Source organism: Ambystoma mexicanum, chromosome 6q (assembly GCF_040938575.1).
Source record: "Ambystoma mexicanum isolate Mex_15411 chromosome 6q, UKY_AmexF1_1, whole genome shotgun sequence".
In the NCBI taxonomy this organism is placed as follows: Eukaryota; Metazoa; Chordata; class Amphibia; order Caudata; family Ambystomatidae; genus Ambystoma; species Ambystoma mexicanum.
The window spans coordinates 1427983146-1428007975 of NC_090937.1; the positions used below are offsets into that span (position 1 = coordinate 1427983146).

At 46.4% G+C, this 24830-nt stretch overlaps 1 protein-coding gene across 1 annotated transcript in view; it reads left to right on the forward strand.

Annotated features, from left to right (window-relative positions):
* Nucleotides 1-24830, forward strand: part of LETM1 (leucine zipper and EF-hand containing transmembrane protein 1) — a 919975-nt gene that overhangs the window by 517960 nt on the left and 377185 nt on the right. The window contains exon 8 of the mRNA XM_069632136.1: nt 24089-24220. Within this exon, the coding sequence (XP_069488237.1) occupies nt 24089-24220 (132 nt within the window). The remainder of the gene's footprint in view (nt 1-24088; nt 24221-24830) is intronic.

Sequence of the window (24830 nt, forward strand, 5' to 3'; positions counted from 1 at the left end):
TCTTCATCAAAGAAGGAAAAGAAAAGACATCACAGATCTCTTTCAACCTCAAGTGATTCCTCCCCTGAGAAGATCACATGCCCAACCAAATCCAACTCCACGCCCAAATGGGATGTGTTTCGGAGGAAAATACTTAAAATATTCGAGAAGCCGGCCTTGACCCCCTCGTAAAAGAAGAAAGATCATGCCGCTGTCGCTTTGTATAAAGACAACAAAGCGAAGTTGAAGGCTAAGTCCTGTGAACCTTCGAGTCCATAGCGCAAGCCAGATTCTCAACGAGAGCCAGCAAGGCCACAAACTGATGAGAAATCGTTGAGGACTTTGAGTCGAGAATCCAGCCCTTTGAGGGCTTTGTTGAAGAAAAAGAAGTGGACAACTTTGAAAATAACGAGGTCTATTCCGTTGACCCTTTCGGCATCGGGTCCGTCGACGCCTGTATCGAAGTCATCAATGATACATTCGAAAACTACGACGTCATTGGCTTTGTAACCGTTATCGATTACTTTTTCGAAGCTATCGAAGCCCCCAACGACGCAGGAGAAGATTTTTAAGCCTTTACCAAAGAAGGATTTCTTCAAGTCTTTAACATCAATCTATGATGACCATGAACCTTCCGATGACTATAATCCGCCTTTTGGCCTGCAATATGGCACTCTAAATGTATCAGATGCATTGATATCAGAGGAGAACAGATCCACTCCTTGGGCAGGAAATTTTGACCCTGCTCGAGAAAGGTGCTATAGAACCGGTACCTGTAGCGGAGAGGAACAAGGGTTTGTATTCCCCTTACTTTCTAATCCCCAAGAAGGACAGAGGATTGATACCATTCTTTGACTTGAAAAACCTGAACAAATTCTTCAGGATGGACGTGTTCAAGATGGTTACCCTTTCTCAGATCCTTCAGGCCCTCCAACTCCAAGACTGTATGGTGTCATTGGACCTTCAGGCTTCTTATTTTCATATGCCTATGATCAGTTTCAAGTTCTTCCATTCGGGCTGACCTCTGCTCAAGGGTTTTCACCAAGTTGATGGTGGTGGTGGCAGCGAGTCTCAGGCGAGGGGGATTCACATTTACCCCTAACTGGACGATTGTCATATTAGGGCTCGTTCGCCCGCATAACCTGCCACTTTCCCTCAATTACAAGAAGTCTCACATGATACCATCTCAAAGACTCCAATTCATGGGAGTGGTCCTGGATGCATCCTCGGGGAATAGCTTCGCCTCTTCAGGTAGGAGCTCAACACATTCTGCAGATGGTCCCAAAATTCCACAGTGCCTAGCGTATTCCGGGTTTTGGCTTTTTGTAGTTGCTCGGCCTCATGGCATCAAGCATTTTCCTGGTGCCAGAGGCTTGCCTCGAAATGAAGTCTCTCCAATGGCTCTTGGCACTCAATGGTCCCAATTGTCAGGCAGGATGTTGCACCTTCTTCAGGTTTCGAGCTGAGTCGCACAAAATCTTCTGTGGTGGGCTTGCAAGGACAACATTCTGAAGGGAGAAAGGGAGAACCCTTTTGGCAACCATGGTCAGAGATAACAGTAGTGACGGATGCCCCACTAACTGGGTGTGGAGCCCACGCTAACGCTATGACAATCAGAGGGAGGGAGGGACAGAGGAAGGGAAGTAGAGAGGGAGAGCGGGTTTTCCATCCTGATGTGAAGGCCAGAAACAAAGTACTTGTGCCGCTGGAACAAGTACAGCAGCTGGTGTAGGGATAAGAATGTGGATCTGTTTCAATGCGATACACCTTCAGTGTTATCTTTCTTGTTACACTTGGCAAATCTGGGGCTCCATATTGGAACAATAAAGGGGTATCGCGCAGCGCTTTCAATTTTCAAGCGTTCTTCAGAAGAAACTTCATACTTTAAAATCCCTTTAATCATTTAATTTCTTAAGGGACTCACTAATTGCAGATCTGGGACCTACCTTAGACAAGAGCGTTGCTCCACATTGGGCCGCCAGGGGTATCGTTCAATGGGGTCAAATGTTCCCAGACAAACGTTTGTCACCTGGGAGAACCTCAAAGAAATAGTAGGAGATGCGCCCAAACACAAACTGCACTATGTGTGCATAAAGGCACCGATTAGGAATCTATGGCCAGCGGTTCCGGAAGAACCTGTGATAAACCGAAGATTAGGATACATGTTCACTGAAGGGGTAGGGAAAATCACGGCATCCACACTCTATAAGACTATTGCTCAAACTCACCCAATGGAAGAACATAATGCCAGAGTTAAATGGGAACAAGACCTGGGGCATCAAATGGACGACCACCAATGGCTGCAGATATGCACATTGACCAAACACATATCATGTAACGCCAGGTACAAACTAATACACTATAAGATAGTCCATAGGACACATTACACCCCTGCTAGGTTCAAAAGATCTACCCCACAGCAGTGAATACATGCCCGAGATGTCAATCTGAAAACGCAGACATTTTTCACATGCTGTGGACATGTGTAAAATTAAAACAATACTGGGCTGAGATCTGTGAAGCGCTAGACGAAATGGCGGATCAGCCCATTGAGTGGTCACCGCAGTTATGTCTCCTGGGGGCTGTGGCTAAGATGAACCAAACATGGCGGAAACTCCTGAACCTGAGCTTACTGATAGCCAAGAGGGCAATACTGCTGGAGTGGAAAAGCAATACACCACCTACGAAGGTGGATTGGGAAAGGGACATGATTTGGACAAATGATACAGAGGAACTGTATATAGACTCAGTACAACCTACTTCCAGACCCAGAAATATATGGGCCAGATACAAGCAATACCTGTCGGACAAAGCAGAAGACGAAGACCTAGATTAATACGGAAAGTAAACATGTGTGATGAATTTTTAACAATGTATGTATTCCTCAACTGTGTGCGATTATAAATAAAGGTTATATAAAAAAATAAAAAAAGGGACTCACTAATCTGTTTTTACCTACTCCCTTTCAAGTCCCTGTATGGGATTTAAATCTTCTACTAACATTTATAACATGTATTCCGTTTGACCATTAGATGCATGTCCATTAAGACTTAACATTGAAGAACATTTTACTAGTAGCAATAACATCAGCTTGCAGGGTAAGCGAGTTACAGGCACTTTTTTGTAAACCTCCTTTCACTAAAGTTGTTCTTAAAGTGAAACCTTCTTTTCTGCCAAAAATAGTGCGAAAAATAGTTTGACTATTCAGAAAATAGTTTAACCAACTTCTTACTCGCCTCCTCATCCTGGAAAGGAGGAGGAGAGATTACATAGACTGGACCCGAGAAGGGCTGTCCGTGTCTATATCTCAAGAATGTCTAAAATTTGTTGAGATGATTAGTTATTTATTGGCTATACAGGTCATAAAATAGATTTATCTTGCTATTGGGGAATGCTATAGACTAGCTGTTAAAGATCCCCAAACACACCCCCCCCCCCGAGGGTCTGAGCGCCCATTCTACTAGGACATGGCAACATCTACTGCTCTACAGAAAGGGGTGCCAATTAAGGACATCTGTGCAGCAGCCACTTGGTTTACCATCCACACTTTTTAGAAACTATTGTCTGGACTCAACTTCCAGTCAGGAAGGAGGATTTGAGAATGCTGTCCTTCATTCTGGCTATGGTAACTTTTATTTAAGGACAAGTCTAAATTCTTACTCCCACCGCCAATATTAATACTGCTTTGGGAGTCTATCATAGATGAGGAATACACAATCCATTCGAAGACCAAGTTACTTATCTGTGGTAATGTTCTTTCGTTGGATGCTCCTTCCACGTATTCCTCAATGCCCGTCCCAGCCTACCCTACTGTAGAAATTATAACTTACTCACCGTAGTGACTACCGTACTTTTAGTCTGTAGTCTCCTTTCCTCCATACTGCATGACATCCCTTCCAAGGGACGGGAGACAACCTTTTTCACCAGAAAAAAACCTTCTTCCCCTTTTACATTTCTAGGTGCGCGGAGGTGCGGCCCTGGGAGCATGCGCTGCCCTGACTACACCCTCCTGTGCCACACCTCAGTCCCCATTGACGCGTCGACAATAAATTTAACATTGCTTAATGACACCAGTTATTGGGAGGGAGGAGGCTGGGACGTATGGAGGAAAGGACTACGGACTACGAGTACGTTAGTCACTACAGTGAGTAACTTATAATTACTCTTGCATCCCGTCCCCTTTCCTCCATACTGCATGGGCGATTACAACTGAATGTAGCCCCAGGGTAGAGAGGAGACCCTCCTTGAGCAAATTGGTTCCTGAGAACCACCTGTCCGAAAGCCGCATCAGATCTAGAGCCGGCATCCAAACAATAATGCTTGCAGAAAGCCGAGGGAGCGGCTCAAGTGGCCGCCCTGCTAATGACTTTCCAAAGTCATGTTTGTTTATTCATTTATAATGCGCACCAGACCCTGGGGTATCGGGGCACAGCAGTTACAGGAGATACAAGGCTTAGGAATGCATCTTTGATGGCCGAGACCATCCAGCGTGATATGGAGTCCTTGGAGGCCTGATAGCCTGGTCTTGCACCTCCAAAAGGTACAAACAGGGCGTCTGACTTGCGGAAGCCCTTTGTGCTGTCAAGGTAAAATTTCAGGGCACGCCCGACATCCAGGCAGTGTAGAACTCTGTGCCTCATCCTTAGGATCGGCAAAAAACGTAGGAAGGATTATTTCCTCATTCAAATGGAAAGCAGATGGCACCTTAGGCAGAAATGCTGGGTGTGTCCGCAGGACTACTTTGTCCCTATGAAAGGTAGTGTATGGCTCTGAGGCGACCAGCGCCTGGATTTCGCTGACTCTTTGAGCCGAGTTGAGGCCTACCAGTAAGGCCGTCTTGATGGTGTCCAGCCTGATGTCTGCAGACGTCATTGGCTCGAACGGTTTGTGCGCCAGGGTGCCCAAGACTATGTTCAGATCCCACACGGGATGTGGCCTCTTAATGGGCAGGTAGAGCCTTGAAATACCCGTCAAATGTTTCTTGACAATCTGATTGGAGGAGGAGAAGACCCCTTCCTCTGAGTTCCTGTAAGCCCCGAAGGCTGCGAGTTAAGTGCGGCAGGTGTCCACCTGCACGCCTGAGTGGGCGAGGAGAGCCGAGAAGGAAAGCACGTCGTCCAAAGTACATGCCAGGGGGTCGATTTCTCTTATTAGTTCTACAATAAAGTTGTATAACCAAAGCTTATACCAATGTGTCCCAGTCTTACTCTTGACCCCTTACAATACCTAATGACCACCTCCCCACCCATTCAGGTACTCTGGAGCAATCACCTAATGATTCCTTTTACTATCAACATACCAGTGCGTCAGCACCAGACTCACAAAGGACAAACAGCCACCGCCAAGAGAAGCTGGAAAACTGTAAACCTGTGGGCTGGTGACGGGACCGCTGATATGTTTTGTAAGGGACAAAGCCCACCCTCAACAATCCAAGACTCTTCCTGCCAGAAGACATTTTAACCACACTAGAAAACTGGATAACTAAAGTGCACCACCATTTCCGAAAAGCTCAGCAAGATGGTACATATCCCACCTACGAGCACTGGAAAAAAATTAAATAAAATGTACAAGAACACTACAACCCACACAACAATATCGCTTACAAAGACAGATCCATCATTGCAAAGCAGAAATCCTTTAAGCAAATGAATGTTACTATTCAAATGGATTGTGTACTCGCACATATTCCTCATCTTTTGACACATGTTGTCCAGCTTCAGCTGCTTCGGAAATGTTTTATTTGGCAGAGGGTGCTGTGTGTCGATGGCGTCGACTCGATGTCCCTCGAAGGCCTCCGTCAAGGATGATATCAATAGGAATATATAGCACGCACAGCGCCTGTTGCCTTCAGGTCTGTTTTTCTGCGACAGCGATAGCTTTGAAGAAATATGGCGCTCTTCTTCACTTCTTGTAAACGTCTTTGTTAAAACATCGACAACGAGATGTCTTCTTCATCGACACCTATGACTCCGAAGTGCGTTTTTAAAAAGGGTTGGGATTGCCGATCGAAAATGTCCCTGACTGATCCGGCACTGAATCGGTTTGTGGTGCCACGGGGAAGACCATGACACCTCCGACTGCTCCAAGTGCTAGTCGATGACTGGAAAGGCCTTGAGGGAACGGAAGGGGAAGCTGAAGGTAGGCAAAATCCCTAAAAAAAATAAAATAAATCCCCTACCAGATCCATGAAACCTTCGACTGATGAGTCGAGAGGCGACTATCCTTGGAAAAAGGCCAATCGTTCCAAGTCGAGGAGTGGCTCACACCACTCTTCTTCATCCTCAAAGAAGTCGAAGAGAAGGCACCGTAGGTCGCCTTTGTCATCGGACGCTTCCCCATAAAGAGTTGCATGTCCAACCAAGAAAGCCACTCCAGGCATGTGGGAGGCCTTCAGAGTTGAAATGCTTAAAATTATCTAAAAGCAAAAACCAAGCCATGCTTCTACCGCGCCTTTGAAAGAAGCTGTGAAGGAAAGGTAAGTCTTTCGCAACCTTGAGCCCGGGACAAAGGCCCGATGCGCAGTGTGATCCCTCGATCCGATGTTACATCGAAGGATCATTCGAGTCATAAACACAAGTCGAGGTTGTCGACGCCTTTGCCTGCCAAACCTTCGACATCGACGCTTGCTGCGCCATCTTTACCTGCTGTGCCATCTACTCCGAGCGCCCCACTGAAACCCCTGGCGCTGATAAAGAAAACCTCGACGTCTACTACAGCGTCGAAGCCAATTGTGTCAAAACCTATGTTCCTCTACCTAGGAAAGATTTGTTTCAAGTCTCTTTCTTCAATTTATGAAGAAGAGGAGCAGTCTGATGAAGTGGCCCCATTTTGCCTACAATATGGTACATCTAATGTACCAAAGGTTCATTGCGGAAGAGTCCAGGATGAGGGACTTTTATGATAATTTGCAGACTGCAAATGTGGTGGATACCTCACCTGAACTAGAGTTTGGGAAGCCAGAGGCTGGGGAACATGCAGATGCATCCTACAGGCTGCTCATGTCTATGGTGGTAGATTACATGGGTTGGAGTAGGCATCCATTACCATACGAACAGGACGACCTTACTGACATTCTACACAAAGGTCCACAGTCAGTCTTACCATTCCACATTGCCTTGCAGAAGAGGGTTGCCAGAAACTGGGAGACACCGGAGACCAATCCGGCAGTTAATAAGAACTGGACTAAAAGTACTGCCATTCGAGTAGTAACCCTGACTACCTGTCAAAACACCCAACTCCGGAGAGTCTGGTGGTGCAGGCAGCTACTGCAACATCATAACAAGAGGCGTACCCTACCATCCCTCCTGATAGGGACGACAAACGTGTAGAAGGGTGGGCAAGAAAGGTATTCTCTGCAGGGAGCATGGCACTGAAATCTGCCAACTCCTTGTGCCCTCGCAAAGTTTATGTTCACTCTATGGGACTGCATTTCCATGGCGGCAGAGCACATTCCCGAAGGGGATGAAAGAGACGGCTTCTTAGCCATATTTAGAGACGGCAAAGAGGCCATGTGCGAGTCTGTTCAGTAAGGTTTGGATTCTGCTGAGAGCATCAGCAGAGCCATGGCTACCAGCACTGTTTTGCGCAGGTTTGCGTGGTTGAGGAAGTCTGGCTTTGCACCGGATGTGCAATCCAGACTCCAACATGCCTTTTGATGGCGTCTCACCTTTTTGGCAACAAGGCCGATCAGTCTTGAGAAGTTGCAGGCCTCGAAGGCGGCGGCCAAATCTTTAGGCGCCGCTATTAGGCAACCTCATCCTTTTCGATCTAGTGGACAACCTTGGAGGGGTAGATATTTTCGCTACTACTCCTCAGTTGGAAGGGCGAGAGGAATGGCCTGTCAAAGGGGCCAAAGAAAATGTCCTTGTGATGGATGAGGAAGGGGTGTAAAGCCAGCTCAAGCAGCAGCTTACTTATCAGCCGCTGCATCAGCCGCTTCAAAACCTCTGAGGTCTTGAGTCACAGTTCACCAGTGGGGGGCAGACTGTCTCAGTATCTAGAAGAATGGCAAGACATTACTTCGGGAAATAATGTCCTGATAATGACTGACAATACAGTGGCCATGTACTACCTCAACAAGAGAGGTGGTGTACGGTCACTACCACTGTGCAGAGAGGCAATGCAGCTCTGGTACTGGGCAATACAAGAAGGAATATCTCTATCGGCAGTTCACTTAGCCGGAGAGGAGAACAAAGCGGCAGATGCTCTGAGCAGGCAGACTAGTCGCCCACATCTGGGAACTAGCTCAGGAAGTCCTTCAAGAGATCTTTACCCTTTGGGGAACCCCTCAAGTGGATCTATTTGTGACCAGGGCCAACCGGAAGCGCAAACTGTATTTCTCATGGGAATTTCCCCAAGAGGACCTTTAGGGGACGTGTTCGTAGTGGACTGGGAATTCCCACTCCTGTACGCGTATCCTCCAGTCCCTGTCATTCCTCAGGTGATCAGGAGGTTGAGAAAGTTCAGGAAACACATGATCCTAATTTCCCCGGATTGGACCAGGAGGTCATGGTACCCGGACCTTCTGGACGTGTTAAACTGTCCTCCAATGCGTCTTCCACAAAGAGAGGACCTTCTCTCGTGAGAGGAGGGTCAGGTTCTCCATTCAGACGTCAAAACGCTCGACCTTCACGCTTGTTTTCTGAAAGGCTGAGATACAAGGATTGGGACCCCCCCGGGTGACGTAATGGTGGTTTTGCTTTTGCCCAGAAGGCCAGCAACAAAGTCTCTGTACCGTTGCTGTTGGAATCAATTCTGCAACTGGTGCAGAGAAAACAATGTACAACCTTTTATGTGTAAACACCAGATTTATTATCCTTTCTACTATCTTTAGCCAATTTGGGGCTCCAGATTGGTACTATTAAAGGCTACTTGGCAGTGTTGTTCATCTTTATGCGCTCGTCAGAGGAATGTTTCTACTTCAAAATTCCACGGGTGACACAATTTCTAAAGGGGCTCACCAACATGTTCCCTCAGTCTCTGTTCCAGGTTCCAGTCTGGGAACTAAATTTGGTTCTAAAATTCCTAATGTGTGCACCTTTTGAACCTCTACACTCATGTCCCTTAAGGTTGTTAACCTTTAAAACCATTTTATTGGTATCTCTTACATCAGCGCGTAAAGTGAGCGAGTTGCAGGCACTTTCGTCCAGGCCTTCCTTTACTATCTTTCACAAAGATGGGGTTATTCTAAGGATCAAACCTTCATTTTTGCCAAAAATCATTTCTGATTTCCATATAGGACATAAAATTGTTCTACCTTCTTTCTATCCCCCACCTCATCCTGGCAAGGAGGAGGAAAGAGTACATAGGTTAGACCCCCGTAGAGCGTTAAGCTTTTATATATCTAGAATGTCAAAAATACACATTGATGACACACTTTTCATTGCATGTACGGGTCATAAGCTGGGTCAGGTTGTCTCTAAGCAGACCTTGTCCAGATGGATCATTCTGGACATTTCAGAATGCTACAAGTTGGCAGCTAAAGAACCTCCGGAAGGATTAAGGGCCTATTCCAACAGGGGCATGGCTTCCTCTGCAGCCCTACAAAGGGGCGTACCAATTAAGAACATTTGTGAAGTGGCAACTTGGTCTAGTATCCACACATTCACAAAGCATTATTGGCTGGAATCTTCCCTCAGTCAGGATGGTACCTTTGGTAAGGCAGTCCTGCACTCGGTCCATGAAAATATATGAAATCGGATTCTACTCCCTGCAAATCAAATACTGCTGTGGGAGTCTTTCGAAAGATGAGGAATCCGTGGGAGGACACAGTCAATTTAAAGAACAAGTTACTTAACCCTGGTAACATTCTTTCAACTGGATGTTCCTCCCACGTATTCCTCATCGCCCTCCCATCCTACCCCTCAGTAGAATTTCCTGTGCTATTACAGCTTCCGTTGCATCAAGGCGGAGTATGGTCACTCCCCTGTTTTGCGGGTATTTCTGCTGTTATAGGGAAAAATAGAACTGAAGCCAACGGGCGCAGCACGTGCTATATATGCCTTTGATGGCCTCATCCTCGACAGAAGCCTTCGCGGGACATTGAGTTGACGCATTGACGCACATCGCCCTCTGCCGAAAAGAAATTCTGAAGCAGCTGATGCTGGACAACATGTGTCAAAAGATGAGGAATACGTGAAAGGAACATCTAGTCTAAAGAACGTTACCAGGGGTAAGTAACTTGTTCTTCTGAACGAATCAATAATGCAGCTCATCCAGAGAAATAACTTTACCAAATCATTAATGAGATGAGAAATCCCACTCCCTGCAGTAACGTATAATCACCTACCCAAAAACTATGTGATGATATCACCAACCATTTCAGAAGCTAGTACTAAACATACAGCAAGACACCAATGCATCAATAAGGAATGGAATTGGAAGCCAAATTCAAACTTTTCAGTGACTTTCCCACCGTTGAACAGCTTAAAGCCAATATACAAACCAGACTTAAAAGAAATTGGCCCTCCGTTTGACGCATGCCTCCTTAACATCTCCAGGGATCCTGAACAAGGAAACACCAGGTTTCTACTTTTGCAAATTAACTGCTCGCTCAAAACAGGAATTATACAGTGGGTTTTCTAGACTGCTTTATGAAACCATTTCTAAAACACACCACTGGAGGCCCAGAAGACCCTTTCAAATATCCTTCTATGTCAAACATACCATACCCAGCCAAAATTATATAGAGCTATGTATACATATAAATCTATAAATGTTGAGTCTCACTAGATTGTTCACAAGGTGATTTCAAACCTATGAGAGGCACGTAATCGGCACTAGTTTGTATTCGGGACGACCTCAAAATCACAGTGGGTGACATCACCTCAGCAGTCGTACATCCTTTCACACGATTAACTACAGTACACTAATTAGAAGGCTTGAAGAAACTTTAATCCATAGTATAACTCTACAATTGATGAGCTTTTCCTAATGGACAGTGTAGAAATCACCTGGGTCCCCCTTTGAGTTCAAACCCACAATCCATTACCTGTCCACCGGGATCAAGGTTCTTGCCTGCTCCCCTTGACCCCTTTGATGAAGATCATAAAATCTTATAGGCTCACCTGTTACACCTATGCTGATGACACACAAATCATATACAAAGTGACAGATGACTGAAACTCCAGCACCGCCCTTTGCAACTGCTTCACGCAAATTGAGGAATGGATGACCGCCAACTACCTAAAACTCAACACAGATCAAACAATGAAAATTTCATCTCTCATCGCACCATGAAACACTCTGCCATGGCCTTTGGAAATGTGTAACAGCACTAAACCACTTAATGCGATGAGGAACCTAGGCATATTGATGGACAAAGGACTCACGATGGTACCCGAAGATAATGCAACAGCCAGTAAGTGCTTCTACCATCTCCTTTCTATCCAATGAATTATACCCTACCTCGCCTTGGCATACAGAGGGCTGGGCGCCCTTGCTCTGATTCTTTCAAGAATCCTCTACACGAACAGCATTTACCTAGATATGCCAGACTACCTCAAAGAAACTTCAATGTATACAGCATACAGACTACTAGTCAAACTCAACAGAAGGGAACACATAACAGCTGTCGGAGCACTCCACTGGCTACCTATCAAAATAGACCCAGTCTAAGGCATCACCCACAGAGCAACTGAAGATCAAGGAGCTTAATTTGTCCAGAGCAAAATCTCACTCTTACCAACCAGAGACCTAAGATCGATAAACCACATACTGTTAGAAACCAGAAGATTTTGCAGATGAAGACACAAGGCTGTGCTTCTTCCACTATAATGGGCAAACACTGTAAAGCGCTACGAAGTAAAATCTGCACTTTAAAGGCCCACCTGAAATTCAAGAGAAGTCTATAACCTGGTTCGACAGTGCTCTACAGAACACACATTTAACCTGCACTCATCAAGCAGAAGAAACAACACTACTCAATAGTTTGACTTTCATGCGCAAGCACAACATAAAGGAACATCATACTTGTCCCCAGACCTCCTGCCCAGAACACATTGCACGGTACTCTGGAAACAAACAACTGGAAGACAGCACATCAAAGCAATGAAAAAACACTAAGAGAATGCATTCTGTCTCCAAGAATATCTAAACCTCGGCAGAGGATATGTACCAAGCATCAACCATTAAAGTGGAACACCTCTCACCATAATGCAACCAAAGGTAAGAGCCATGTGAAACTAAAGAACACACCCCTCCACCTTTTGACTAATCCTCAATTGCTCTCCAACCAACTCACCACACACAAATGCAAACCAGCCACTTGCACACAGCTTTCAAAATAAATACCCCTCCCTACTTCAAACAACACATACGTGCACCTCTAACTACAACTTACATACTCATCCCCTGGCCAATTCACACCCACACTCCAGGCACAAGACCTTCCCTCTGAACCCCTAGCCTTCTGTGCCTCCTACACTTCACACCTAGAAAGCTTACAAGCACACAGAGCTCAGGGTACTTATCTGCCGCCACAACACAAAAGTATTTCTGTCTTGTCCTTCATCTAGTTCCAAATACCCAAACCCACCTACTCACTCACAAATCCCCCAGAGTGACCGGAGATCATGCAAATGACAGCGGTACATGGTAGATCTCCTAATGACTTAACACATGGCCCCTTCTAATTAATTCCTTTATCCCACAGATTCCTCATCTAGGTTTTCCTATCCCTAGCGCAGCGGAACCTCAAACGTTTTTGCCACCGGGAGCGGGGGATGGAGGGGAGGGAACGGCTCTGTCGGCTTTACCCGCCTGCCAGCTCTACGTGCGAATCTTGCTGTTGTGGCCTGTATATATCGAGGTGATGCGCCCCGTGACCTCATTTTTGAGGGGATTGGGTCCTCCGACGTATTCCATATCTATGACAGGTAATGTCCAAAGCTGTGCTGCGGACATTACCTGTCATAGATATGGAATATGTCGTCGGACCATCCCATCGAAAGAACGTTACCAGGTAAGAAAGTAACTTGTTCTTCTTTTTTATCTGCACTCTGTTTGCTTCAGGAACATGCTACTTCATTCAGAAAATCTTTCAACTTCTTGCCCGTCATCCCACGATGGCTTCAACCTTGTGCGGATTGTGTCTTCTGATAAATGTCGGTATCTGACTTACATTTCGACTTTCAGAATCTAATATGCTAATATTTACTATTCATCTTTAACATTCCCCTGTTGAACATGGGACCTTTCACCTCTACACCTCTGCTTAACTTTGGGAGGGAAGATTCTTAATCCCAGTACAAGATTGGTTTGAACAGTTTTTTCCACCATCAGGATAATTAGCTTTGGGAAAGAACAGTTCCCTTCGACAGCAAGCCATTACATATTCCGGCATTACTGACTCTTCCACTTCTGTACAGCGTCCCTCCCAAAGGAGTCCTCTCATACCCTTCGGGTCATTCTCCTCCCAGGTGATCCTCCAGACTAATACCACCCCCAGGGTCGGGATCAGGTAGCGGCTGCCTTCTCCTGGCCACCTGGGAGTAGACTTTAGGCAAGGTCTTTGTGAGGACTCTGTAGGATTCATCACATCTGGAAGAAAAATGTATTGCTTACCAACTCCGGATGGAAATGGTACATCTTTTAACTTTTGTTGTGCTTTAATCTGCATCCAGGATCAACCAGGGTAGTTTATTGGTTTCTTTAGGGGCTGGATGTGCAAAAACAATCTGAGTAGTCTTTCAATCTTTGAGTTATATGGTTTTAAAGAAATACAGCATACACCATGTTCTGCTTTGTGAAAAAAATAAAATCTGGTGCTAATATAGCACATCCCCAATTCATGCAAATTGCTCACGTCAATTGCTCACATCAGGTCACACAGTTCAGCCAAGCAAAAGTAAGTCAAAGCCTACTTTGTTGACTACCCTTACATTTTTGAAAAAAATGAACATGTGGAATCCAGGTGATCAAGTTATATGCAAATAATTTGTAAATCAGAGGGCTAAAATAACATTTAGCTTTATACCAATGACTTGAAATAATCATATAACAACCCAACCAAACAGTATATGAATCGTTTTATTAAAATCTGAGCAAAGAGTGTGGTTGTAGTGATGGAGCAACTTATTCATAATCTGTGGTGATCTGCCACCCGTCTGCCCTTAATGAAGGAGGCAATATCACAGAGAACATCTCACAGCATGGCTGCCTCTGTTCAGGAATCCTGCGGGTCATTTTGATGCATGACCAACGGGCCATGCCTCTTGCACCGAAAAGCGCATGCACTTCACCACACCACAACAACAAACAACACAACTCGCACCAACAGCACACGAGGACTCGCATTGATCCGATATTCACACCCAAACTCTGTGCACGGTGAAAACTGAACTTAAGCTGCCAAAAGGACATCACCTTTTCTCACTTTCCTACTCCCTCTTCACCCTACTAATCCCACCCCTCCTTATTTGCAGATCCGCCTGAGGACCAATTCCGTTGGTGATAGTGCGCGGTACGAACACCTTTAACATTTATTGATAAAGGTTGGAAAAATGCAACTCTATCTTTAAAGCTAAGAGGAGATTCCCTACGTCAAAGAAAACTAGTGAAATTTACAGGAAGTCCAAAACTAAAGTCTGTCAGTCGTGTCTCAAACCTACGTCTGTCCCTAAGAATCATAACCTATTAGAAATATCAGGCCTAGTATGATAGTCCATTGTTTTGTCCCCCCCACCCTCCCGCTCCATTTTTCTTGTGTTCAATGCTCTTACTCTATCAGAAATGTCGTCAGGCCTAGTAAGATAGTTGTATTTGCCCATTGTTAATGCTTCAAGGCCTTGTAAGAATGTCATTGCATTTTTCCCTTGCACCCTTTCCCGCCTTCAAGCGCTTTGAAACATGATGTGTATAGACACTATATAAATAAAATATCATATCATATATCATCATATCATACTGTTCCCCTTTCTTCTTAGATAATATCATTTGGGCAATTCAAAAGGTAATGCGTCTTGTGTGTTTTTTTTTTTATCCTAGCAACTTGGCACAGTTCGCTATCAAGCCTAGGATTCCTTTCTCAAGTAAAATGTCACTTCAGGGTTCTTTACGCTCTTCCTCTCAACCTCGTATGTGGGTGCGAGCACCAGACTGTCACTTTCATTCACAGGGTCCCAGACCCTCTTTTCCTCATATGGGTGCGGGGCACAGTCTTGCAATGGAGTGTTATACCCAAATGTTCACTCCCCTGCCAAATATACATCTCTTCTGGCTTTGTCTCACTTGCATTCAGAGTCCCAGACCCCCTTATTCTCGATCTTTTGTTTGGGTGCAGGTCACAGACTTGCACAGCTTCATTTTATCCGCTTGGTACACTCTCCCGCCAAGTATATAACTCACTCAGGGTCCCAGACCCTCTGCTTCCAGCTTCATGTTCATCCTGTTGCTTCCCCAGACCTCTTGCACCTCCCGGACACCCTGTGTACCTGCCGCCTCTTTTCTTACAGGTTACAGCAGTTCCCAGGCAGCCTCATCCCTCTGCGAGGCTCCAGCAGCGTTCGGGAATCTGGTGGGGATCTACAGCGGCTCAGAAGCTCTCAGACACGTCTCTGCTTCTCTCTCTCTTTCTCTCTCTCTCTCTGCTTCTCTCTCTCTCTGTCTCTGCTTCTCTCTCTCTCTCTCTGCTTCTCTCTCTGCTTCTCTCTCTCTCTCTCTCTCTCTCTCTCTCTCTGTCTCTGCTTCTCTCTCTCTCTCTGTCTCTGCTTCTCTCTCTCTCTCTCTGCTTCTCTCTCTCTCTCCTTCTCTCTCTCTCTCCTCTCTCTCTCTCTGCTTCTCTCTCTCTGTCTCTGCTTCTCTCTCTCTCTGTCTCTGCTTCTCTCTCTCTCTCTGTCTCTGCTTCTCTCTCTCTCTCTCTGTCTCTCTCTCTGCTTCTCTCTCTCTCTGTCTCTCTCTCTGCTTCTCTCTCTCTGTCTCTTCTTCTCTCTCTCTCTGTCTCTCCCTCCCTCCCTCTCTCTCTCTTCTCCCCCCACCCCCTGTCATCTTCTCCGCAGTACCAGTTTCCAAATCATATCTATAACCCTTAGTACTTTTTAGTCTCCGGCCTGTCCGGTTTGCTGGATTGACTGACTTGACAACAAAATACATTAACTTTGACACAACAAAATACATTAACTTTGACTAGCAAGGGGGAATGAGGATTTAAGGTTAAAGAATGGGTTTAGTGTTCTGAGGCGGGGTCATACTGCGTTCTCTGATGATAGTTATCCCTAATCCCATAGAGGTGCCCCTTCCCCATGTGATCCTCCCTCTGTGTACCACCCCCAGGGGGGCTATTGTACTGTGGAGGCAGAGCCCTTGCCCCCTGAGAAGGGTCACCCTCCCACCCCCAAGGAAGAAGGCCTGACATCCTCAGATTTGTCACAGTATTCACCATCCTGATTTTTGCAGTGCTCTGTTACTTGGTAATTAGGTTTAAGCTATATTAATCCTATATGTATATATATTTCTGAGGCTTGTGGAATCTGCTTAGATCACATGCTGTGCATAGGCCGACATCTAGTGGAAGCTGCGGAGTATTACAGTTTGTTTTTCGAAACTCCAAAATGGGCGTCGACACAGGGCGTGCCAGTAATACTATCCCTAGTGTGACGTCCACTGTACCCAAGATCCCTCACGCGTCTAGGATCCTCAGATTGTTTTTTTCCTCCATACTGGTCGGAAGCATTTTGCGGAGTCCCCTGGCCTTAGCCATACTTTTGCTAAAATATTGATTAATTTACATCCTTTCCCCATCCCAACGTCGAACTTCGACACTCGATGCCGGCTTGGAGAAGAAATCGACCGTCGGCTGCTGCACGACGGATTTGGGCCTCGGAAGGCCCCTGGCCTCGGCCCTGCAAGTAGGGTGAGTGGGGGGTTGGACATACTCTACACTCTTGGTATATAGGTACACCTTATACATTTCCTACACTTACCAGCCCGCTGCCTCAAGGTGCGTATGGAGGGTACCCCTTTTCATTTCTGCCCCAAGTGCAATCGCAAATACCCTTCGGTCGACAGGCACGCCACGTGCAATCTCTGCTTGTCGAGGGACCAGCCCGAAGCGAACTGCAGAGCGTGTAGTAGGTTTAAACCTAAGACACTGAAGGACCGTTCGACGAAGGGTTGGGCCCACCACGCCAGGCAGGTGGCCATGGAAGCGGAGGGCGCCTTCAGCGATGGCAGCGACGCCGTGCTTTCGGACGGCAAGGGCATTACGGCGTCGAAAGACAGCCGAGCGCAGGTCCCCGACCTCGGAAGGTCGTCCGACAGGGCGGCTATGGGGAAGACCCCCAGTGACACAAGTGCTTCACACACCACTCACGCAAAACGCACGAAGTCCAACCGAGACTCGACGACGTCGAGTTCTCGGAAAGAGGCACAAACAGAACGGTCCGAATCGGTGTCCTCTGGGCATTCTCGATCAAGATCGCCGCATGACTCCAGGCAATCATCCACTCTTGCCAAGAGTGCCTCGCTCCCTAGGCTAACAGAAGTTTGATCGTCGGAGGACGAAGACGACTTCCACCCCCAGGCCGCTCTCCAGGAGTCAGAGCCCGCAGACAAGATCAGCGCAGCCCCACGTTCGAAGGACAGGGACTCTACCCCCGATCCTCAACGCCAGGCGTCGAAAACCTCCGGAGCCTCAAAGGGACAGGGAAAACACTTTTCCACTCACGGGGAGGGGGGAAAACAGCAGAAGAAGCAGCCTCTGCACTCTTCCACACCTGTGAAACACTCCACTCCTCCTAAACAGACAGACAAGACCAGGTCTGCTGAGATTTCTAAAACCAGCAAATCTACTCAAGATAAATCTCCTAGACTTTCTGAGAGAGTCATTTCCAGTTCCAAAAAATGGTCGAGTGGTGACATAGATAGGGTCATGTCAAGGATGTCTTCTTTAGCAGACTTTTACGATAAAAATCCAGACCATTTCCTTTCATATAATCCACAAGGCGCTACACCCTCAGGCTCTAATGATCCTATCCCCCCGAGTAAGAAGCCCCGGTTTGAGACACCGATGAGGTCTACAGACCCCTTCGAGGTACAACCATACTCATGGCCATACTCACTGTATCAAGGAGAGACTTCCTTTGGCGAGGACCAAGATTTTGGCATGGTAGAACAGCAAACCGGGACGGGCTACTATGGGGATGATGAGGACCAAGAAGAGGAAGACCCTGAAACCTACAGAGTAGATTCCCCGGTAGAGAAGGAAGCCCAGGTTACCGACTCCCCTGTCGATAACCAACCCCTCCTGAACGAGGTTCTCGCACGAGCAGCAGAACATTTCCATATTGATACCCACGGTGTCCAGGAAGAGAGGGACTTCGCCGAGGAGTTAGTGGGAGAAAGGAGGCCTGTTGCCCAGACATCCCTAACCTTAAGTCTATTCAGCGAAGAATAGACCCGTCCCTGGGAACCCAAACCTCACTAGAGCAGTCAATCCCAGAGTTGAAAAACTTTTCAGGGCAGCCCAGTCTGACCCTCTCTATATAAGAGGACATCTGAAGCCAGACTCCCTAGTTGTCACTAACACTCGTAAGAGGGCTGGAACACCCTTGTCATCGTCCGAAGCTCCTCCAGACAAGGAGAGCAAAAAACTATATGGTTTCAGCAGGAAAGTAGCCTCAACGTCCGCCTATCAGGCAAGGATTGCAAACTCCACCACCCTGTTGGCCAGCTACAACTGCCATCAGTGGGAAGAAGTCACGGCACTCATAGCCTCTGCACCAGAACCCTTAAAGAGCCAGTTAGCACGAATTTCAGCAGAGGGTAGAGCCGTGTCTGGTTGCATTTTAAAAGCAACTTTTGACGCCGTGGACAACGCAGGCAGATTGATAGCAGAAGGTACTGTTATCAAGAGACATGCGTGGTTACGGCAGTCTGGTTTTAAGGCAGAAACCCAGGCATCATTGTTGGACAAACCGGTGGAAGCCGATCTGTTGTTTGGTAAGGCGGTCGAGAACGCGCTGAAGAATGCCAAGGACGAATACGAGACACTCAAGTCCCTTGGCCAGTTAACCAATAAACCCCCTAACCAGAGAGGGAATAGTAATTTTCGTCGCCCACGCGGCCAAAATTCCGAGAGAGAATCAAACTATTCCCAGGGGCAGGGTACACAGTGGAACAACAGCAGCCAACAGTCTACCCAGGGTTACGGCAGGTTTAATAGGAGAGGACGTGGTAAAGGTAGAGGCAGCCCCAGTAAAGGAGGCGGCATGTCTCCACCAAAGCAGTGACTCTCAGTTCAGGGTCCCTTCTCACGCAACCCCAGTAGGGGGACGCATTTCCAACTTCACCCAGGCTTGGGAAGGGATCACATCAGACAGATGGGTGCTGTCAACAGTATCCGCAGGGTACTGTATAGAACTACTGCAGCGTCCCCGGAACCATCCTCCACGACAAAGAGTACACTCTTTAGAACATCAGAAGATTCTCCTCGAGGAGATCGCCAATCTGCTAGCAAAGGACGCGATAGAACCCGTCCCGGGACACCAGGTAAACAAGGGTTTATTCAACTTACTTCCTTGTGCCAAAAAAAGATTTGACAATGCGCCTAGTATTGGATTTACGGCCTGCCAACAAGTGTATGTCAAGCCCCAAATGTTTCGTATGACTACGCTACAAGAGGTAATCCCCCCTCCTAAAAAAGGGGGATTACATGGTAACCTTGAATATGAAAGATGCCTATTTTCATATTTCCATGTTCCCAGCGCACAGAAGGTACTTGCGCTTCAAGGTGGACAGTCGGCACTACCAGTTCAAGGTACTGCCCTTCGGGATAGCTTCGGCACCAAGGGTATTGACCAAGGTACTGCCGGTGGCGGCTGCACACCTACGCAGGGAGGCAATCCCGGTGTACCCTTATCTGGACGACTGGCTCATAACGGGGGAAACCCCAGTAATTTGCAGAACAAACATTCAAAGGACTATCGACCTCCTCCACGAATTAGGCTTCTCAATCAACGAGAAAAAGTCAAGCCTGGTGCCAAGCACCTCCAAACAGTTCCTAGGAGCAATCCTAGATACTCAAGAGACGTTGACATTTCCTTCAGAGGAAAGAATTCGGAATATACTACTACAAATTCCGCAATATCAGTCCTGTCACCAAATAACGGTACGCAAAGCAATGCGTTTGCTGGGCATGATGGCGTCATGTATTTACCTGGGCCCCCTATGCGCGCCTGCGCATGCGTCCCATGCAGGAATGGTTGGCGAAGCAGGCAAGTGGTCAGTGGGATGATCTATTGGTTGTTTCGCCAACACTAGTACAAAGCCTTCACTGGTGGACAAGAGAGAATCTTGCACAGGGAAAACCCTTTTACGATCCCGAAGTACAGGCAGTAGTCACTACCGATGCATGTCTGACTGGGTGGGGAGCTCACCATCTCCACCACACAGCTCAGGGTCTCTGGTCTCCCTCAGTGGCCAAGAACCACATCAACCTGCTAGAGCTTCTGGCAGTATTCAGAGCGCTTCAAGCGTTCGAGCCCCACCTACTAAACCTGTCAGTGCAAATCCGGACGGACAGCACAACAGCCATGTTCTACCTGAACAAGCAAGGAGGGACTCGTTCGCCAAATCTGTCCAAGCTTGCTCAGAAAATCTGTATATGGGCACTCAGACGGAACATCTTCCTGTCATCACAACATGTTCCAGGGGAGCTAAATTCCCTAGCGGATGCTCTGAGCAGAGACTCCCTCCCAGAGGAACACAAATGGGTTCTACACAGAGAGGTCGTAGAAGATATCTTCTCTCAGTGGGGTTTCCCCACTATAGACTTATTCGCCACAAGCGAAAACAGACAATGCCCAGGATTTGCATCCAGGTTCCCCCAACCAGACTCCCAGGGGAACGCCCTGTGGATGAACTGGTCAGGGATGTTTGCGTACGCTTTTCCACCAACTCCTCATCAGGAAAGTGGTGAACAAGAGGAACAGAGAGTCAATGACGCTCGTCCTAGTTGCTCCCATGTGGGCAAGACAACCGTGGTTCCCACACCTACGCAGGATGGCGGTGTGCGAGCCCATCAAACTTCCAGCCTGGTACAACCTACTGTCCCAGCACCAAGGTCAAACAGTGCACCAGCAACCCAACTCAATGAACCTGGCAGCATGGCTCCTGAGGTCATAGAGTTTGGACATCTCAATTTGCCACAGAGGTGTATGGACATCCTAAAGGAATCTAGGAAACCAAACACAAGGCACTGTTACTTTGACAAATGGAAGAGGTTCGTTATCTGGTGCCAGAGTAGATCAATCAACCCGGTTGATTGCACTCCTTCCATTATTGTTACATACATGCTCCACCTGCTAGATGCAGGATTGGTTTTTAACTCACTGAAAGTACACCTGGCAGCCCTGTCGGCTTACACCACTTCCCATAGCAAGGTTTTGTGGTGGAAAGTACCAGTAGTTAAAGCCTTCATGGAAGGAGTAAAGAGACTTCACCCTCCTATTTCAAACCCACCACCAGGGTGGGACCTTAATGTGGTGCTAGCCAAGCTCATGGGCCCCCCTTTCGAACCCATGCATAAAAGCAGTCTCAAACACCTGACTTATAAAACGGCCTTCTTAGTAGCTATTACTTCTATAAGAAGGGTCAGTGAAATTCAGGCTCTGTCGGTGCAGGATCCCTTCTTTACTGTCCATAAAGACAAACTGGTTTTACGCACACACCCTAGGTTCTCACCTAAATTTATATCTAAATTCCATGTAAACCAGTCCATCGAGCTTCCGGCTTTCTTCCAGGACCCGCAAAGCTCGGCTGAGGTGAAACTACACACCCTAGATGTGCGTAGGGCGGTCCTCTACTATGTAAATAAAACCAGACCGCTAAGAAAAACAGATCAACTGTTTGTCTCCGTAGCTACAGGCAGAGAGGGGGATCGCGTCTCTAAAGGTGCCATCTCGAAGTGGATTATTAACTGTATCCAGCCGTGTTACTCACTCTCTGAAAGAACTCTGCCTTTCACGCCAAGAGCCCACTCTACTAGAGGCATTGGGGCCACTCTGGCTTTCATTGCAAATGTACCCCTTGACACCATTTGCAAAGCAGCTACTTGGAGCTCTATTCACACTTTTACTCAGCATTACTGCATTGACACCCGTTCCAAGGCAGATACACAAGTGGGACAAGCGGTTCTAAGACACTTATTGCTCATGACCCTTCTCACATCCCACCTCCTTCTTCAAGTACTGCTCGCTAATCTATGCACAGCATGTGAACTAAGCAGATTCCACAAGCCTCAGAAGGGATACATTACTCACCGTAATCGTATTTCTGATGCTTGTATCTGCTTAGATTCACATGCGACCCACCCTTCCTCCCCTCTGAGAGAAGGAGCATGATTGCTTGTAGTCTTACCTTTCTGTCTATCTGCTCATGCTACCTCTGCTACCTCATGTCAGAAAAAATACAATCTGAGGATCCTAGACGCGTGAGGTATCTTGGGTACAGTGGACGTCACACTAGGGATAGTATTACTGGCACGACCTGCGTCGACGCCCATTTTCGAGTTTCGAAAAACAAACTGGAATACTCTGCAGCTTCCATTAGATGTCGGCGTATGCACAGCATGTGAATCTAAGCAGAAACAACCATCAGAAATACGATTACGTGAGTAATGTATCCCATTATATATATACACATACTGCTGCTCACTTTAAAAATTGCCATTAGCACTTGAATTCCTGTTTTGGGACACACATAGAGGTGGGCTCCTACATATCACTGCAATTTTTGTCTTCCCCTTTAACACAGTTGGCATACTACTGCCTTAAAATAAAAAAACACTTTCACCATAAACAGCAACACTAGACGTACCTTTTTCTTCTTGCACACACACACACCCACTCTCTCTCTCTCTCTCTCTCTCTCTCTCTCTCTCTCTCTCTCTCTCTCTCTCTCTCTCTCTCTCTCTCTCTCTCTCTCTCTCTCTCTCTCTCTCTCTCTCTCTCTCTCTCACACACTCTCTCACTGTCTCACACACACACTCTCTCTCTCTCTCACACTCTCTCTCTCTCTCACTCACACACACTCTCTCACTCTCTCACTCACACTCTCTCTCACTCTCTCACTCTCTCAATCACACTCTCTCTCTCACACTCACACTCTCTCTCTCACTCTCACTCACACACACACACACTCTCTCACACACACTCTAACACACACTCACGCACACAACAGCTGTAGCTTTATTTTCCCCATTCTGATTGAAAGCCGCCAATTACCAGCATGCAAAGTAATGCTAGCTGAAATAGATCTAATGAAACGCGAGACTGAAACTATCACAGCCTCAGCTTTGTTTCACATGACATGCAGATTTATGCACCCCTTCCCTTTCTAATCCGCCACCATTTCTACCTATTGGTTACAATGGCCACAAAACACATTTACTGTTTACTTTTGTTATTGATAGTTAACACTTGTTGCGACACTCCCAGAGCCGTTAAAGCCCATATGCAGCCCCTCCTCGCACCGTGCCCACAGCTTTTGACTGTTTGATTTGTTAGAAGAGTAGAGGGAGGGGACAGGGGAAGAGGCCTAGGTATTTCAGACACCAGAATGAGCCCACAGTGCTCATTTTGGTGTCTGATTCATAAGAGTTGCTTCATTTTAATGTGAGATTCTTCTGAACTTCGACTTCGTTTCAAGATGGTGATTTCCAGTTATAACAGAACCTTGAGATCTACTGATGGATATGATTTACTGATTATCTCAAATACTTGATTCATGGGGAGCAACGTTGCCACTAATATTCAATTTTTACAATTTTCTTTTCAAGATTTGTCAGGATTTCTTTTTTTTTTGTCTCAAATTACTCCCTAAACACAATGCACATCGCCCCGCTTTTAATTTGATCTGTGCAGATTTAGAATGCCTGAACATTTTTATTGCAGCTTTGTGATTGGCTAATCACACTGATTGTTCACAGCAATAGCATATTTGTTTTTACTGTAATTACTCTAATAACTATTGCTAAATAAAGTGAAAAAAATGATAAATGTGTTGATTATTTTCACAGAGTCTGTTTGTTTGTATTCCATCTTAACCGCTTAAAGTTGTATTTATGTTGTTGGATCCTACTGGCCTACTCTATATCATTTGTTTTGCTTCGCAGTGGTTGGAGCTGCACTTGAACCAGGAAATTCCTACCTCTTTGCTCATCTTATCCAGAGCTTTGTATCTCCCTGATACCCTTTCTCCGGCTGATCAGCTTACAACAACCTTGCAGACCTTACCCGAAATTGTGGTAAGTACTTGTCAATCTACATACCGTCTTTTTGAGAAATGTTTGCCAGCCCAACTCATCTCCTTAACACAAGATGTGTAATTAAAATCCAAGTGAAAACTCTTGCTTCCCTTTTGCACCATAGTGCGATTATAAACCTCGATACTGTTAAGCCATGACATGTTTTGTCACACCTATTGTGTTTGGTACATGTACACCTAGTGTTATAGGAGGCCAGGGACTGACAATATTCCAGGATATTGGATACAAGGCATCAAATCCATACTGTGCGCAAAGTAAAAGATTTCTTGGTAGGTGGTGGTTTGCAAGAGTAGAAACAACTTTCTGGAAGGTTCAATTCCTGTAGGTGAAACAGAACAGAGGTTAATAGAAGATGTATTACCATTTTTTTCTAGCATCATGAAATATAATAAAGGTTGAATGTTAGATGGATGTCCTTCACCACACTTAACGTCACCAATGCACATAGCAGGCCTTACAAAAGCCACTGGACCATTAGCATTGTTGAGTACTTTTTTATGAGGGTCATGTATCATTTTAATGGTACTCGACCATGTGGACAAACATCCTTTGAAATATTGGTATACACTATGCTCATACGTCCAGTCCC